Here is an 18,344-nt window from a genome sequence, read left to right as displayed (position 1 = left end):
AGTAAGAATTAGAAAATATTCTCAAAGTATCTTTATGTGGGGTATAATAAGTGCTTGCATTTATAAAAAAGAAAGAAAAAGTCAGAACGACGGGGAATAGAAGTATTACCTGAGGGCAGGAAATTCAGACAAAAGGTCCCTATTCCTGGTGAAAGCAAGTAGTCAGGTGCCAAGGTTTCTTAGACTCCTTGATTATGAAATTCACAGCACACCAATCTCCACCACAGCCAGCAGGGATCGCTGCAGGGAATGGGTACACAGGGGACATAGGAGGGAGCAAGTTTAAGGGAAGGAAGAGGAAAGGAATGATATGATAAAAATATTTAGCCGTGATGCACTTAAAAAAAAAATACAGACGCATTTCACACTGGAATAACTAAGGCAAACACTGCTTAAATTCTAAGATAAATGAACCATTTATGAATTCCTTCATTCTCTCTACCACTGGTATTACTGCTTATCTAATAAATTAATATTTTTAAATGTCTATATTAAAAATATTAAAAATGAGATAGCTAGCTCTGTTGTACAAGACTTACATGAAGACCAAACTGCATAACTCAACATTAAATCAAACCAAATAGGACAAGCACTCTAAGAGACAAGTGATTTACAAATACAAATTATCAAATTAATGTAACTACCAAAAGTCCATTTAAAACTGTAATCTTAGGGATCCCTGGGTGGCGCAGCGGTTTGGCGCCTGCCTTTGGCCCAGGGCGTGATCCTGGAGACCCGGGATTGAATCCCACGTCGGGCTCCCGGTGCATGGAGCCTGCTTCTCCCTCTGCCTATATCTCTGCCTCTCTCTCTCTGTGTGACTATCATTAAATAAATAAATAAATAAATAAATAAATAAATAAATAAATAAATAAATAAATCTGTAATCTTAGATTCATTTTACGGAGAATACTAAAAAGTACAGTTAGCTATGACAAGTAACCCACAAACCAAAGAGAGATCCAGCAATAAATTATATCTATAGATACTCAAAAGCAAATCAGAGAACTACAGTATTAATCCAAGTTTTTAATCTAAATTTTTTGGATATAAATCATCTGCCAAAAATGTATTCAGAGTAACCAATTTATATCCTATGTATTTTATGAAGGCCAAAGTAGTATAAATCTATTCTCTAGTCAGTTGAAAATGTTCCTAAACAACTATGTATAACAGTACTGTGGCAGATGCTAAAGGTACAACAGTGAACAGGATACACACAATTACTGCCTTCAGAACTCAGTCTGTCACGATGATCCTGCCCTTACAGAGATGACAATCTAGGGGCACTTGGCTGGCTCAGTGGAGGATGGTACTCATGAGTTCAAGTCCTAAATTAGGCATGGAGCCTACTTAAAAAAAAAGACAACAATCCACAGAATTAAAAATATGAAACTTCTGTTGTAATAAAAATATATTTTAAGAGCTAAAGGAATAAAAAAATGAAGACCAATGAGACTAGCCTACCTGGTTAAAGCTGGCTATGGAAGATGTACAAGTAAAATGAAGCCCAAGAGGATGACCTGGCAGGAAGGAATGTAGACAATCTGGCTATAGTAGTAAGACAACAGAAGATGGGCGAAAAACAAAAAGGAGAAAAAGTGCAGTATTGGAAAACAGTGGAAAAAAACTGCAGCCAAGTCTCTAGGATCTAAAGTATCTTTATGGGGCACCTGGGTGGCTCAGGTCATGATCTCGGGGTCCTGAAATGGAGCCACACCTTGGGCTCCTCAGTCAGCAGCAAAGGAATCTGCTTGAGGATTCTTTCTCTTCCTCTGCTTCCCCCCCCCCCCCCCCGCCTCATCCTCAGAGGTGCACAAGCATGTACTCTTTTTCAGGTAAACATAGAAACTTTTTTTTTTTAGAAACTTTTTTTTTTAATAATTAAAAAAAATATATCCCTAACTTCTCTAAATAATTGCTTTAAATATTCCCTTGGTATGCATGCCACTGTCAAAGCAAACAGATTTAATAACTATCCATTTGATATCCCAACACTGTTGTTTGTGCTTTTAATTCATTATTTCTTTACAAGTTTCTCTGGACTTAGACCACCTCTGTCTCAAAGTCCCTACTTCCATTAAAGTTGAATATAGTACTCTGTGCCTATCTCTCAAGACTTCTATTTTATCCTGGTATCTATTTACTTATCCACCATACTGTTTTCAGAAGCCATTTCTAGTTCTTAACTTCACTTACATATCTTATAGATCTTCTTTTAAGTACTGGTAGAAAGAATAAATGAATGATTTATCAATGGGAATAATCATACTTTTAATACTCCTTAAAGATAATATAAATCTTACATTTTATGATGCCCCTTTTTATAGTATAGTTCGTTTATATATAAAGTTCCATCACAGCAGAAGAAAACTTTGGAATAGGAACTGAATTTAGTATCTAACAATACAGTATGACCAAGTTTTAAAATGAATTTTCTGGTATTTCTAAATTTATCTCTAAGTATTAATTCCTATCAATAAAATTACAAACAAAAGGTTTACAAATAGAAAACAGGAAAGGAAAGCAACACTTGATGCTATGCTAGTAGTGGCAAAAAGAAACCAGAGAGCTCTCTCTTAATGGTATTTTTGGGTAGAAAAAAGTACATACCATATAGCTAAAAATAAGTCTTAAAGAAGAGACTGAAGATTCAAAATTTATATATAACATTCATTTTGGCTGGGAGAAGTCTCAAAATAAGTCAACTAATTATCAGACAGACTAACGGTAAATCTAATGTCTGAAAAAATTAACAGTAACTATTATAACCTGAATGATATTTGCTGCAGCTCTTAATTTTGTTTTAATAACTTGATCTTGATACCATAACTGCTCCTATTTCACTCATGGAAATAGTCGTAAAGTTACACCTGTAACTTATTTTCAAACTTACTTTCTGAGCTCTAGTCACTAATATCAACTAAATACCGATATTTAACAGGAATATTAAATTATTCAATCTAGTATATACAATATAATATGCAAAACATAGAACATATACAACTGATAAGAGATTGAATTACTAAAGAATGTTTAGATTGGAAACTGCATTATTAAGGCAAAGTGTAATATTGCAAAAAAATTATGCAACTATTAAGAAATGGAGAAACTGTGCTTTCCCAACTTCATAGAATTGCTAAGTCAAAAGACTATGTTTCCCAAGCTTCAAAGAACTACAGAGTCAAAGGATTTTCAAATAATAAAAGAATCTCCTAAGGGATACTGCAATAGGATGGTGAAATACCAAAAAAGAGTGTGAGACTGAAATTTAATGATAAATACTGAAAATTGAGTAAAAGAAAAGCAAACTGTTAGGTAGGAACAATGGCCTGAGCAGACAGCATAGAATAATCATATTAAAAGAGTACTGGATCAATGACTTCACCACCCAACACTACCTGTCAAACCTTGGGCAAGTTACAAATCTTAACGTTTTAATAATTTCCTTTTCAGAAACCGGAACAAATCTTTTCTGATTCTAGAATGGTAATATTACAACACCCATCCAATGGACAAAGCATCCAATGGACAAAGCATCCATCCTTTTCAACTAAAGTTTACAAATTAATCCCCTGAAACTAACTTCTGAAGAATCAATATCTGGTTTTAACTGTAAATTAGTGTGAAAGAAATGGGCACATTTACATATGTTACCTCTACATAGTATACTTATTAGCAAAATATACTATAAAGTCCACCCCTTAAAATTCATCATACAATTCACTTCGCTGTAATCATGTACTTCATAAACCAATATACCTGAAACACTCGACGCTGTCGCTGCCAGACCTGTGAACCAGACTACCACCACGAAGGCTGCTTTGTGACCTAAGCCTTCTTGAATTCAGCCCCCATTCCCATTCTTCTCTTTTGTTTAACAGCACCTGTAGGTACACCCTTGGGGTGTAACACTTTGGATCTGCTCTGGAGATTCAACTATGATACATACCTATTTGCAAACATCTCCTCCCTGGTGGTCTCCTCGCACATACTCTCCAGCCTCTAGAGCTACAAGAGCAGGTTTCACAGGAGGTGGGGTTGTAGAGGTCTGCTTGCTTTGCAGCCACTCAGGACCTGCTTCTGTTCATAAACCTCCTTAATAAACCATTTCTCACCAAGCTGAACTTAGTGTTTTTCTTCAGTCTTAAGGTCCCTTAGGCCTTTGGAGGTCGTTTTGCCCACACTCCATTTGACGGAACAGCAGACCAAAATGCGTAAATTAGTTCACTAGTAAAAGGCCTCTCCATTCAGGTATCTAGCAGGCATCCAAATTAATACACCCAAAACCAAACTCCGTATCTCTCTACCTAAAGCCCGCCCCTCCTGCAGTCTTCTTAGCAACTCCATCTCCTCATTTGCTTATGTCATGACTGTTCTTTCTCTTTCAATCCGCATCTTATCCGTCAGAATCCTGCGGTTCTACTCTCGAAATACATTTAGAACCCGACTATATTTCAACAAGTCCACCACATCAACCTACACCCAAGCCGATACCTTTCTCACTTGGATAATTAGCACTTTTATTAGGCTCCTGCTTCTGCCCTTGTCCTCCTATTATTTACTTCCCATATGGCTGCAGAGTAATCCTTGGTTCAAAGCCTTGCTGTGGCTTCTGATCTCACTCAGGATAAAAGACAAAGTCATTACAAGGTCCAACAAGTTGATGCATCTTCCTCTACTTACTTCACTCCTCACTTCACTCATGTTGGTGGCCTTATTATATTTCAAAAATGGCAAGCAAGATTTCACTCCTTGATCTCTGCATTTGCCTCCACTACCTCTTTCCTCTCTCTTCTCAAATATCACCTTCTCAATTAGACCTTCCTGATCACTGGATTTAAGAGAGCAAACTCCTTCCTTACTTCCCTGCACTTCCTATCTCCTTTCCCTGTGTTCTATTTTTAATAGCACTTACCGCAAACTGATATAATGTTCTTCACTTTTTTTTTTTACTATCAGCCTCCTCTGATTAAAAATGTAAATTCCATTAAGGGCAGAGATTCATGCCACAACACAAAGTACTAGAGCACAGTACAAAGTAGCACTCAGTAAATATTTGTTAAATAAACAACTGTTATATATCTAGTGTTAAAGTCAACAGTATTGGAGATTATTTTTAAAATACTGTCAATCTAACTAAAAATTACTTTAAAAAATTCATAGACTTATAAAAGTAAATTTATTTATATTTCTTTTTTTAATAAAGATTTTATTTATTTATTCACAAGAAACACAGAGAGAGAAGTAGAGACACAGGCAGAGCGAAAAGCTGGCTCCATGCAGGGAGCCCGATGCAGGACTGGGATCACATCCTGACCCTAAGGTAGATGCTCAACTGCTGAGCCACCCAGGCATCCCTATTTCTATTCCCAAAGGGTAATAATTAACTCAAATTTTTTCCAATTGCCCAATCCAAGTAAGCCAAATCTCACGAATTTCATATGGTAGTATAGCTCTAGGAATAGGTAACATTTAGTAATCCTACTCATGCTTCCTATGCCACAGTAGGAATCATTGAGGTCTCCCAAGAGCCGAGACCATGTCTTACCCATCTTTGTATCTCTAATGCCCAGTATTCAAGAACCTGATAAACATCAACTCTAAAAATTATTGAGCTTTGGGGCACCTGGGTGGCTCAGTGGTTGACTATCTTGCCTTTGGCTCAGGGTGTGATCCCAGGGTCCTGGGATTGAGTCCCACAGTCTCCCCGTAGAGAGCCTGCTTCTCCCTCTGCCTGTGTCTCTGCCTCTCTCTCTCTGTATCTCTCATGAATAAATAAAATCTTTTAAAAAAATTATTGAGCTTTACCATAAAAGTAGAAATGTAATTAGCCTAACATAATTATATAAAATTATCATTTGAAAAAATAATTTCTGACAGTTGAAATAATGTTGTGTTTCCTTTTAAGAATGTTTAATTCAGGAATGATATATAGACCTAGTCATTATAAGGCCCCACAAGGTGGCCTGGTTTTCTCTGTGATCTCATCTCCCTCTACTTCCTTCACTCCTCATTCCACTCCAGAAGCTTATATGCACCCTAACTTCTCTTCAGCGATTCAGTTCTACGGCCTTAATGGATACCTTGCCGTAAATTAGGCCTAATCCTCCTCTGACATTTTAAACTTTAATATGACACTTTCAAACAAAACCTCCAATCCTTCCAGTTCTCTCATTTGTTTTTCTCAACTGCTCTCCCATTCAGATAAAATTTCCAATTCTTTGATGGTTCTTTCCAGACTATCAGCTGCTGTTTCCCCCTTCTCTTTCTTTCACATCATAAGCTATCCATGAATACACCGAGGCATGGTAAACTCTCTATCACTTTGCCATTCACTCACAAGATCCAGCAAGTGTTCAACCATTCCTAATCTCCCTAACAAATATTCCAAATATTCAACAATCTTCTCAAAACACCCTTTCTTTTTACTCCTTCCCCTTAATTTAGGGAACATATCTTGTTGAGACTATCAAGCAGTTTCTCCTACCTAGATCATTAGTCCCTTTCCAAGAGTGGTCCCCTCACCCAACCATAAATTCCATTGGGATACTGATGTCTTTCTAATCCATTACTTTTCAAGTTAATCAGAGACCCTCTGTAGACTCTGTATTTCCATGACAGTCAACTGCTCCTGAACTCTGGAGTCCAAAAACCAAACTGATAACCAAACATCTTTAATGATCATGTTCCTCTTCTGTCTGGAATTCTTTATCAGCAGTCACCTCCCGGGATGAAATACAATATCTTTAATACAGCAAATGAGGCCTTCTGACATCTAATTTTTAGTTCAGGGCCTATTAAAGACACCAAATGGAACAGCAAGCCACACTCAAGGTAGTTTCCCTCTGACCATATCTTTGCTTTATGACCCTTTTGCCATTGTTAACTGATATATGTTGGTAAATAGAACTGGGCCAAACAGGTTCTCTCTCCCAGGAATCTAAAACTTGACAGAAAAGACCAAAAACAGGGAGTTGTGAGAGGTAGAAGCAGCAGTTATCAATCAAGAGATTTTACTCCCAGAGGATATTAACAATGCCTGGAGTGCTACTGGCATCTAGTGGGTAGAGACCAGAGATGCTGCTAAAGACCTACAAACACAGAGCAGGTCTTCACAACAGAGAATTAACTTACCCAATGAAGTTTTAGGAGCTGGTAAAGTCCTGCCTCTCCCCAGACTTTGGGACCTATCCCAACAGCTTTCTGTTACAATTCCCTTATTACTTAAGTTAAACTGAAGTTTTTGTTGTTTGCAAAAACAAAATAACCTGAAGTAGCACCAGTACCCTAGTTCAAACATTTGAAATGCTTGTATACTTCAAACAAGTTTCTCAATCTCAAAACTACTGACATTTGGGTCAAATAATTATTTGTTGTGGGAGACTATGCTGTGTACTGCAGCATGTTTAGCAGCATTCCTGGCCTCCATCCCACCCCACAAGTTGTGACCATCAGAAATGTTCCAGATGTTACCAAATATAACATCCTAAAGTACATCCCAAATGTAACATGTAACCCCTAAGGGGCAAAATCACCTGATTGAAAACCACAATTTTAAACTATACAAAGACTCCACGGTTGTATAAGACTTTGTGAACAGTTGTCCTGCCAACTCCCACTTCCCATAAACCTTGTGTCCAGCTTAGTGTGTATGAGCCAAAGCATGGGAGGAAGGGAAGAGGGAACATTTGTATCTGAATCTCTCTTACTCCTTCTCAGGTCCTTAGTGTTAATACACTTCATCTTCTAGCTTCTATTTTCCTCCTCTTCTCCTGTTCGAACACACAAATACAAATGCCACAGAAACAGGAGGCCTTGAAAGGTAGCGATCGTTATTTCCTTTTTTACATTTGTTCTAACTTTTCCTTAGAACTCTTCATTCTTTTGTGAAAAATACTCTCTTGGAGAAGACTCCAAAACATATTCTGTACTGGTTCACAGTAATTTCTCTTCAAGGACTTTCCTGTTTCACTTCTCTTAAAATATAACTACTCCAATCCCCACCCCCACCACACACACTCACACTCCCTCACCCTCTTGCCCTGCCCCCTTGCCCAATCCCAGGAGGCACGTGGGCAAGCTCCAGCTCGGGAGCGAGCTCTCTCTCTCTCTCTTTCCCTGTTCAGTTTCAGATCAGTTCCAAGTACACAAACTATTTTTTTAAACTTTTTTTTTTTAAGATTTTATTGATTTATTCATGAGAGACACACAGACAGAGGCAGAGACACAGGCAGAGGGAGAAGCAGGCTCTATGTAGGAAGCCCGATGTGGGACTTGATCCTGGAACTCCAGGATCACGCCCTGAGCCGAAGACAGACGCTCAACCACTGAGCCATCCAGGTGTCCCACAAACTATTTTTTATTAAGGATGCAACAGATGCTTAGGATACAAACTAAACAACAACTGGGCAGGGAACTACTATATAGATTTATACTTCTCAAATAGTTCAGCATTTACTTAAAGCATTTATTAATCTCTTAAGAATCTCTTAAGAATCTCTTTTATAATTTTCCAATATACCAGTTTCTCAAGCCCCTGTATCTCAGGAACACTGGTTTTAATGTTACAATTTCACCATACTTCAATCTCAAGGCTCAGAATAAGCATTTTCTTTCTCCTGTTTTCCTTTACAGTCTCCTTCTTACTGGAAGGTCCCATATATAGAGTCAATTTTCCGGTCCTTCCTTTCCAGGACAAAAAAGGCTCATTTATTCAGTAATTCAATTACCTTCTTAAAACCACAGGGATTGGGATCCCTGGGTGGCTCAGCGGTTTGGCGCCTGCCTTTGGCCCAGAGCGTGATCCTGGAGACCCAGGATCGAGTCCCGCATCGGGCTTCCAGCATGGAGCCTGCTTCTCCCTTTGCCTGTGTCTCTGCCCCTTTCTCTCTCTCTCTGTCTCTATCATGAATAAATAAATAAATAAATAAATCTTAAAAAAAAAAACAAAACCACACACACACACACACACACAGGGAAACTGGCCATACCCAATATCTGTGATAACACTGGTGGCATATAGTCTTAATCAGTTATGAAAATACAAGGGCAAGTCAATGCTTTGGTGCCACGATTCATTACAAAAAAAAAAAAAAAAGTTGCTGAGTACCTACATTCTGCTAGATTAAAACAAGATCCCTGCCATCATGCAGTTTACGTTCAAGTGAAGAAGACAAAGAGCAAGCATCTATACAGGCAGAGAAGGATGAAAAGGTTGGTCAGATAGGGCCTCCTTTGAAGGGTCAGTAATGGCATCCACTGGCTGTAAGAAACGTTTATTATTAGAAGGTAATGTGTTCTAAGTATTTCCTGTTAAACATTTACATTGTCATAATTAAAGATAATTACTTTAATAGAGACATCTTTATTACTGGATAATCTGTAAAATTAAGCTTGACCCAGGTAATTTCAAAAATTCACCTCTACCTGAATAACTATAATTTATTACAACACACATCAACATTCTAGCCAAGAATGTGAATTTGATACTCTTTAGTCACCCGAGTTAAGTTTTGAAATATGAAATAACTAAAAACTCATGTGTTTCAAAAACACACTCAAAAAGAATGAGGTCTTGCCATTTTCAACAACATGGATAGACCTAGGGGATTTTATGCTAAGTGAAAATAAATCACACACAGAAAAACAAATACATATGACTTCAATTACATGTGGAATCTAAAGAAAGAAAAACAAAAAAGCAGAAATCCATAAATACAAAGAACAAACTCATGGTTGGCAGAGTAAAGGGCTCTGATCATGGGCAAGTCACAGGGATGAAAGGTACAGCACAGGGAATTCAGTCAGTGGTACTATAATAGCATTGTGTGGTGACAGGTGATAGCTACACTTGGTGGAGAGCACCGCATAACCCATAGAGTTGTCACATTATTGTGTTGTACACCTGAAGCTAATGTTCACATTGTGTGTCAACTCTAAGTCGAAAGAAGGGAGGAAGGAAAGGCATACAAATGGCCAAAGATGCAAAAACAGAAATCCTCATCTCTGAAAAACAATCCTTATTACCATTTACCACAAAGCTATTAAAAATCACACAGGTCAAATAGTACCCCAAGGACTCAATTCTGAATATGTAGTTGTGGTCTCTTTTGTGAAGTAAGCCACCACCTTTGCTATTAATTTTTAAGAGTCTTTCTCAACTGAAGTTCCACAAGAGAATTAAACTAACTACGTAAGACACTCTGAATTAACTTTTCTCCCAAGCATCTGGAATGGAACTAGCCATGTGCCATCATCCTTGGAAGATAAACGCTCAAATCATTTTCCGGAAGTCTGAATTTTCTTGGGGAATGGAGTATGACAAAGGCTAGAGGACATCTGATTAAGTCAGGTATTACCTAAATAATAATTAAAAAGATAAAACCTTTTTCCAAAATAAAATAATTCAGTACTGGACCGTAGGTACAAGTTATTAAAACATTTCAATTAGCGATAATATTAAGAAATGCATATTCGGGGATCCCTGGGTGGCGCAGCGGTTTGGCGCCTGCCTTTGGCCCAGGGCGTGATCCTGGAAACCCGGGATCGAATCCCATGTCGGGCTTCCGGTGCATGGAGCCTGCTTCTCCCTCTGCCTATGTCTCTGCCTCTCTCTCTCTCTGTGACTATCATAAATAAATAAAAAATTAAAAAAAAAAAAAAGAAATGCATATTCGTAAGTGCTGCTATAATTTGCTACTTGTTAAAATAGAGGTTATATCTTACTCAGTGTTTTAAGTCTAGATAACATATTTGCTGATTCAAGGAAATACTGATTTTGTTGCCCAACCTGCAACCTGTGGTATGCAGTGATCTGGACAATCAACCGTCTTCACCGTGTGAACATACCTGTATACCCAAGTTTTATCCTAGCATCAACTTACAAATAACAGAGCAAAAAAGGGTCATAACCAAACGCTTTGAATTCTGTTAACCATTTGGAAACAAGATCCCACATTCAGCCTGCGCCCGGAGACAAATATGGAGAAGTCAGAAGTAACAAAGTGCCAGCTTTACTGAGTCATGTTTCTGACTAAAACCGCGTTATGAAACGGAAAGAATGACAAGTATTGTTTATCACCACAGATGCTGACTACCTGAATTTATGGACCTCGTATTTTAAAAAGAAAAGCAAAACTGTTTTTGCCAAAATGATGTCGAACTAAAACGACCCCAGAAAGAACTTCGCCAAAGCTGGGAAGTCTATTTGGCGAACACAAACCCTAACTGTGCAAACAGGCACACGCTCTAATGCACGGGAGCGGGAGCGGCGAGGCGGGGGTGAATTCGGGAAACCACAAGGTCAACATTTCACGGAGAAGACAAGCCTCAGCCCCCAAGGTCCGCCCTGCTCCAGGCGCCCTCGGTGAACCGAACCGCCGTGCTCCGGATGGAGGCGAGCACGGAGCTCGGAGTCACCGGGCCGCACACAGCATCCCCGCCTCCGCGCAGCAGCGCCCGGCGGGGTCCCCGGAGCCAGGTCAGCAGGCTGCCTGCCCCGCCGCCCTCCACGCCGCTCGGAGCCGGCGGGGCACGGCCGGTCCAGGGGGCCGACTCCCGAGGTCAGCGCCGGGCGCCGCCGGCCACGGAACACCGGGGCCGCGACCCCTGCCCCGCCAGGACCTGGACGCTCAGGCGGCGCCTCCCGCACGACTGCCGGGCCCCGCGGTCCCCGAGCTGCACGCAGCCTCCCGGGCCGGCGAGGGCGGAGGCGGACTGGCCCCCCACGCCCGAGGCTCTAGCTGACCTGGAGAGGTGCTTCAGGATCTGTTTCTTGATGAGCCCAGCCATGGTGCCGGGGCAGGAGGCGGCGCGCTCCCTCCGCGTTTCTCACTGCCTCCTCTCTTCGTGGTCCGGACTAGCCCGGCGAAGGGTCGCGTGAGTGCTCACGCCCGGGAGAGACCGAAGGCCCCGGCCGAGGCCACAGCCGCCGCCGCCGCTGCCGCCGAGGACCCGGAGCATCGCTCTCAGGCCTCCGTGGCCGCCGCCGGCGCCATCTTGGCTGCAGCATCACCTAAGAGACCTGGGGGAGGGCGGGGCGGGGCGGCGCGGACGGGGCGCGGGGCGGGGCGACGCGGGGGAGGCGTGCACGCGGGGACGCGCGTGGGGCGGGGCGGGGGCGGGGCGACGCAGACTGCGGGCGGGGGGAGTCGCGGGGCGGGCCGCGCGGGGGGGGACGCACGGGGGGGAGCGCGGGGGGGGGCGCGGGCGGGGGGGGCGGAGCTGCGCGCCCCCCAACGCGCCCCGCGCGGACCGCCCCGCCCCGCGCTGCATGAGTGTCCTTTGCTGCCGCGCCGCTCCGGATCCCAGAACCTTCCTGGGCTTCACATCCTCCGTCTCTGCCCTGGCCTGGTTCCTGCCTCCATCACGGAGTGCTCCTTCCACATCCTACTTGTTTTTTTCATTTTTCACAATTTGCTCCACAAACTACCCTGCTCGCTTTGCTCTCTACCTGCTGTACTCCGCTTTCTTCATACGTTTGCCTCAGTTTCTTCTTTGCTAAGATATACTGCTCCTCCCCCCCCCACACACACACACACGCCCATGCTGTAATTTAATGTTTCCTCTGGTGATTCCAATCCTAAGGGAAGTAAAAGTTGACAACGTGTCTTAAGAGTCTAGGACCTGAGAATTAGAAGTCAGAAATTCAAGTCCTGGCTCCGTGGTTCTAGCTGTGTTAACCTGAAGAAAATAATTTCCTTACTTGTAACCTTAATCAGAGACAAAATACGTTAATCTTGTATTCTATAACCGTCTCGCTAGGTTGTGGCTACGGAAATAAGAATGCAAAATTTCACTTGAAAATTTCAATAAAAAGGAAGGAAATGATTGAAATAGAACTATTACAGCTCTCCACCTCACCCAGCCCCAAAGCAACATTTTCAAAGGGTGAAAATAACGTCTCAAGCGACGTCTCAAGGAGGAAAGGTATTAACACTACCTCTGAGGGATGGATCAGGAAGGATCTGGTTAAGGGTGGGGGAGAGAAGGTAGTTCACACATAGTCCAACAAGCTGCCCTTTTTGGAGAAAGGAAAGGAGATAATGCTTTGACTCCTCACCATTCCTCATGCAATGCGAGCTAGGCCTTATTCTGGGGTTGCCTAGCCAAAAGCAAACAAATCTGTTCTGTCATCAAAGAGTTAACAGACTAGGTAGGTAAATAGACTCTCAAGACCTTGAGGTAAGTCCTTCGACTGGGTCCAATGCTACCTCGGCCTTTGTGTCACTATGTAAACTTGGGCAAGTGATTTAATGTGTCAGCCTCAAATTCCTCATCTATGCAAGACAATATTAAGTTTCTAACTCAGAATTTATGAGATCTAAATGAGATTATGCATATAAAGTTTTCAACAAAGTGCTCAGTACTAGGCAAACTCTTTAATAAATGCTATTAAATTAGCATTATTGAAAACAGATGCAAAGTGTATGAGCCCACGAAGAAGGAGTGATTTGTTCTACCTTAGGTCAAAGGCAGATTTACAGTAGACATGTTATTTCAAAGATGAGACTGAATCAGCTTAATGCATTGACCTTGAAATTCAAGATTTGGATATAAAATGTAGCTCTGCAGATTTTTTTAACAATGGGATCGGAGGAACAGTATGGAACCTCTCAGGCTCCACGATGGTGGTTGTGAGGATTAACCAAGCTAATGAAGGTTAAGTAAGTACTAGACTACTTGAAAGAGTGCCAGACACAATATGATGGAATTAATTCACTAGCAGGAAGAGTATGTTCCAGGCAGGTGGAAGTGTCAAAGCTCATGGCTTATAAAAGGCAAGTGGCCTAATGTTGTGGCTAGAACAAAACACAGATTCCTTTTCCAAGTTGTAAGTATTAAAGAATCTCACAGCTTGATAACTATAGTTGTAGTATAGTTTTAAAAAAATTCAACTAAGCAAATTGAGAATTTGTCTTTATTAAGCAATTCATTAATTGGGATCATCCCACATAGCAAGTAGAGGGGAACTCCCAAGAAAGGAATTGTACAAAATGGAAAGTATTTATAGGAAGGAATTTACAGGGGATCCCTGGGTGGCTCAGCGGTTTGGCGCCTGCCTTTGGCCCAGGGCACAATCCTGGAGATCCCGGATTGAGTCCCACATCAGGCTCCCGGCATGGAGCCTGCTTCTCCCTCTACCTGTGTCTCTGCCTCTCTCTCTCTCTCTCTGTCTATCGTAAATAAATAAATAAATAAATAAATAAATAAATAAATAAATAAATAGAAGGAATTTACAGGACGTTACTGCAAGAAAAGAAAAAGAAAGAAAGACAAAAGACTGTTTCAGGCAAGGTCACCTTCATTTAGGGGGAAAGGCCAAGAGCCCTATTAGGTAGATTACCTTATTTTCCTTTGGGGGGGACGTTGGGATGAGGAGGGACCATGTGACAGATTACCTAATTGATGCAGACCAGAAAATTCCAGGCTAATTGGCTTAAAATTCCACACCTAAAGAGGTTGAAACTGTACTTAGGTCTTGGTTTGCTATGGGCAACTGACTCTGCCTTAAGCCTGTGTTATTTAATGAGTTTTTACTGATTTGTACCAATATCTTTTTATTGAGAAATATATTTGCAATTTTTCTGTCCCTGGATTGAGGGAACATATGTCAAAACCACTATAAGGGACCCCTGGGTGGCTCGGCGGTTTAGCGCCACCTTCGGCTCAGGGCGTGATCCTGGGGTTCCGGATGGAATCCCATGTCAGGCTCCCTGCATGGAGCCTGCTTCTCCCTCTGCCTGTGTCTCTGCTTCTCTCTGTGTGTGTCTCTCATGAATAAATAAATAAAATCTTAAAAAAATAACACTATATATTCAGTGGTTTAAATTAATTCACATCTTTTTTTTAAGATGTTATTTGTTTATTTGAGAGAGAAAACATGCAGGGCAAAGGTAGAGGGACCAGCAAATTCCTCCGCTGAGCAGGGAGCTCAACATGGGGCCCAATCTCAGGATCCTCGAGATCATGACCTGGGCCCAAGTCAGATGTTTAACTGAGCCACCCAACACCCCTTTACATTTTTAATTGCTTTTTAATTATCAAAGTATAATTTTTAAAAGTTAAAAAACATGACTGTCATACAGATGTATAATGGATATGCACCAAAGATTTATCAACTCATATTAATGTAAAACCCAACAAAATAGGAGTTAGAGCTAGTTCACTCATTAATAGGACTTAAAACTGTTGCACATGTTTATTATATACTTGTAGCAGAGTCATATTTTTATTTTATTTTATTTTTTATTTTTTATTCTTTTTAAAGATTTTATTTATTTATTCATGAGAGACACAGAGAAAGAGAGAGGCAGAGACACAGGCAGAGGGAGAAGCAGGCTCCACGCAGGGAGCCCGATGTGGGACTTGATCCCGGGTCTGCAGGATCACGCCCTGGACCGAAGGCGCTCAAACTGCTGAGCCACCAGGGCTGCCCAGAGTCATATTTTTAACTCTTTTAAAATTATATAAGCAGGAGTCAAGGGTCCCTGGAAAAAGACACCACTTCCTTCACATAAGAAAGGTCATTTTAGGAGGCGCCCGGGTGGCTCTGTTGGTTGTCTGATATGATCCCAGCTCAGATCTTGATCACAGAGTCTTGAGTTCAAGCTCTGCAGTGGCCTCCACCTACTTCCATTTTTGTACAATTTCTCTACTTAGAATTCCCCTTAGTTTGCTAGATTGGATACTGCCTGGTTCATGAATCTTTCAGTAAAGCCAATTAAATCTTCAAATTTACTCAGTTGAATTGTATTTTAACAACAGTAATATATGCTTGAGATTAATTGAGCTAAAATCTGGTAGGGGAGAGAGCATGGTGTGAAGTGACTGGACTCAAAATTTTTACTGAACAGTCTTGTGCTGAAAGTTGGCTCCTACAGGGTCATGAGAACCAATTACATGCATTTCTTCCCAGCTCTGTGTTCAGTGTTTGGTGACTTCAGGATAGCTGGAAATCAACCATGATGACAGTATCTATAACACAGACCATGGTAAATCCTACAAATCAGGGCTTTTTTCCCCTGGAGATCTGGTTGTTGACCATTTACCAGCACACGCTGTAAGATGGGTTGAAGGGGGATGAAATTGCAAATATATGGGCATTATTTCCTAGGCAGTGTCAAGTCATAGAAGGAAGGACTTGTGTGGTGAGGAATACATTTGCAGAGGGTGATCAGATTTCTGGTTTAGAAAAATACTTGCTGATGATTATGCTAGCGGCACAGAAGACCGAGCAGAATGAGAAGAGAATGGAGGCAGAAAGGGCATTGAGAAGGCAGTGGCATTATTTGAGGTGAGAGATAAGGTGGTATCAGTAAAGAGGAAAGGCCAAGGACAGATTCCAGAGAGTAATTCTGGGATTGGGGTTGAAGGTAATTGAGGTATCTAGCTTGATGCACCATGTGGATCTTGGGACACACATTAATATAGATAAGTAATTAGGTGGAACAAATCTTTTTGGAGATAAAATTCAGTTTTGGATTTGTTGCTACCCATTAAAGTTATCCTAGGATACTTGGGTAGAAACATTCAGACTACAGTTGGGGGTGGAAATTCTGCTTTTAGATTTATCATTATTTAATGACAGCTGAAACCAAGAACAAAAATGACCTTAATCAAGGAGGATATAAATGTTGAGGAAAGCAAAAAGAGAAGCTTAAATAAGAAAAGGCTGATAATCAGAAGGAAAAATCATATTTTAAGAGATGAAGATGACTAGAAATGATGTCAACTCTATGCCGTAAGTTTTTTAAAAAAATATTTTATTTATTTATTCATGAGAGAGGCAGAGACACAGGCAGAGGGAGAAGCAGGCTCTATTCAGGGGAGCCCGGTGTGGGACTTAATCCCGGGACTCTGGGATCATGCCCTGAGCCAAGGGAGATGCTCAACTGCTGAGCCACCCAGATGTCCCTATGCTGTAAGTTTTAGAAAACATTCTTTACATGTTTGTAGTAAGAGATCTTACCAGTTTAGTGATAAATTAGAGAATACAGAATGACTAAAATTGCACATAATTAACTTTGGACATTCAATGATTTTTCGATACAAAGATCTAGACCAGTAGAATAGAGTGGTCTGACTTCAAGGAGTTTGCCATCTATACAAGTTAAGAGATTAATTATATGGGGGCACCTGGCTGGCTTGGTTGGTGGAACATGCAACTGTTGATCTTGGAGTTGTGAGTTCCAGCCTCAGGTTGAGTGTAAAGATTACTTAAAGGTAAAATCTTTAAAAAAATAAAAGAGAATGAGTATATGATGAAAAGATGACAATGATGATGATGATTACCTCTACCAGGTACTTGTGTCATTTACTCTTCATAAAGCAATTCTGCAAGGGAGTGTTATTAATATTACTGTATTTTACAAATGAGAAAACTAAGGCATAGAGAGATAAACTAGCCTGTCCACAGCATCTAGTAAGAGCCAAGATTTGGTCCAAGAGTTTAAATGTAGAGACTATTAATCACTATCTCTTTGATTTTAATAATAGTTCAGAAATTTAAAGATTAAGTTAGTGTATGTGTATATATATATGTGTGTGTGTGATATGTGTATATATCTACATATCTCTATATCTCTATATATCTATATCTATATATCTTTGAAAGTTTACTCACAGGTATTAAGCACTTTCTAAATCTTTACCCATCATCATCCTCATCGCCCAAGGTCACAGCCATTTTGTGGAGTCTGGATTCTAATACAAAATTCATTCTTATCCCTTATTATGTATTGGAGTTAGCCGAGGGTATTACAAGAGCACACAGGAGCACCTGATTTCAAGAGTGAGAACAGGGTAACGTGAGGTGTCAAGAAACCTTTTAGTAAGAACGACAGAGCAGTGTTATGAACAAGTAGGCGGAGGAAGAGTAGGAAAGAGAGGCAGTTGATCAAACAGCATGTCTATAATTTAAAGGTGGTCGGGCCTAGGCTACAATCGAATGGGCAGTGGCGGGGAATGAGGCTGAAGAGACTTCATACCCCATTCCACACTGTATGATTTTGCATTTTTCATCCCTTAGGAAACGTCACTGAACAATGCTACTGGAACACACGCGGGCACAAGGCTGAAGGTGCACCACGGAAGTCAACAGAGACCTGGCGGGGCGAGTCTGTGCGAAGCGGAGGGCAAATACGTAATACGGTGGGCGCAAAAGCCGCAAGCCGGTGGCGCGTTCCCGGAGGAGGGAACCGGCGGGGGGTGGAGGTGAGCGCTGCACAGCCCTACGCCCGCAGCGAGGCCTGCAGGGCGTCTCTGGTTTCCGGCGTCCTCCGTTGCTAAGGAAGACCGGAAGCGCCCTTCCGCCCCGCCCCGCCAACCCTAGAGTCCCGGAA

General features: G+C 41.3%; 1 protein-coding gene across 2 annotated transcripts in view; it reads right to left on the bottom strand.

Moving 5' to 3' along the window:
- BLTP3B (bridge-like lipid transfer protein family member 3B) overlaps positions 1 to 12,004 on the bottom strand; it is a 95,156-nt gene extending 83,152 nt beyond the window's left edge. Inside the window, exons 1-2 of one of the 2 annotated variants that reach the window (XM_055336481.1) lie at positions 11,750 to 12,004; positions 110 to 240 (exon numbers count right to left, since the gene is read on the bottom strand). Coding sequence is in view for 1 of the 2 variants with exons in the window: in XM_055336480.1 (XP_055192455.1) it covers positions 11,750 to 11,793 (44 nt within the window). In the remaining variant the exon portion in view is untranslated. The remainder of the gene's footprint in view (positions 1 to 109; positions 241 to 11,749) is intronic. The other variant, XM_055336480.1, reaches the window with a different exon arrangement.
- Positions 12,005 to 18,344: the final 6,340 nt, after the last annotated feature.

The sequence above is a fragment of the Nyctereutes procyonoides genome, unplaced genomic scaffold (genome assembly GCF_905146905.1).
Source record: "Nyctereutes procyonoides isolate TBG_1078 unplaced genomic scaffold, NYPRO_anot_genome, whole genome shotgun sequence".
NCBI classification, from domain to species: Eukaryota; Metazoa; Chordata; class Mammalia; order Carnivora; family Canidae; genus Nyctereutes; species Nyctereutes procyonoides.
Note: the sequence above shows the minus strand (reverse complement) of the source record. Positions and strands in the feature narration are given on the sequence as shown.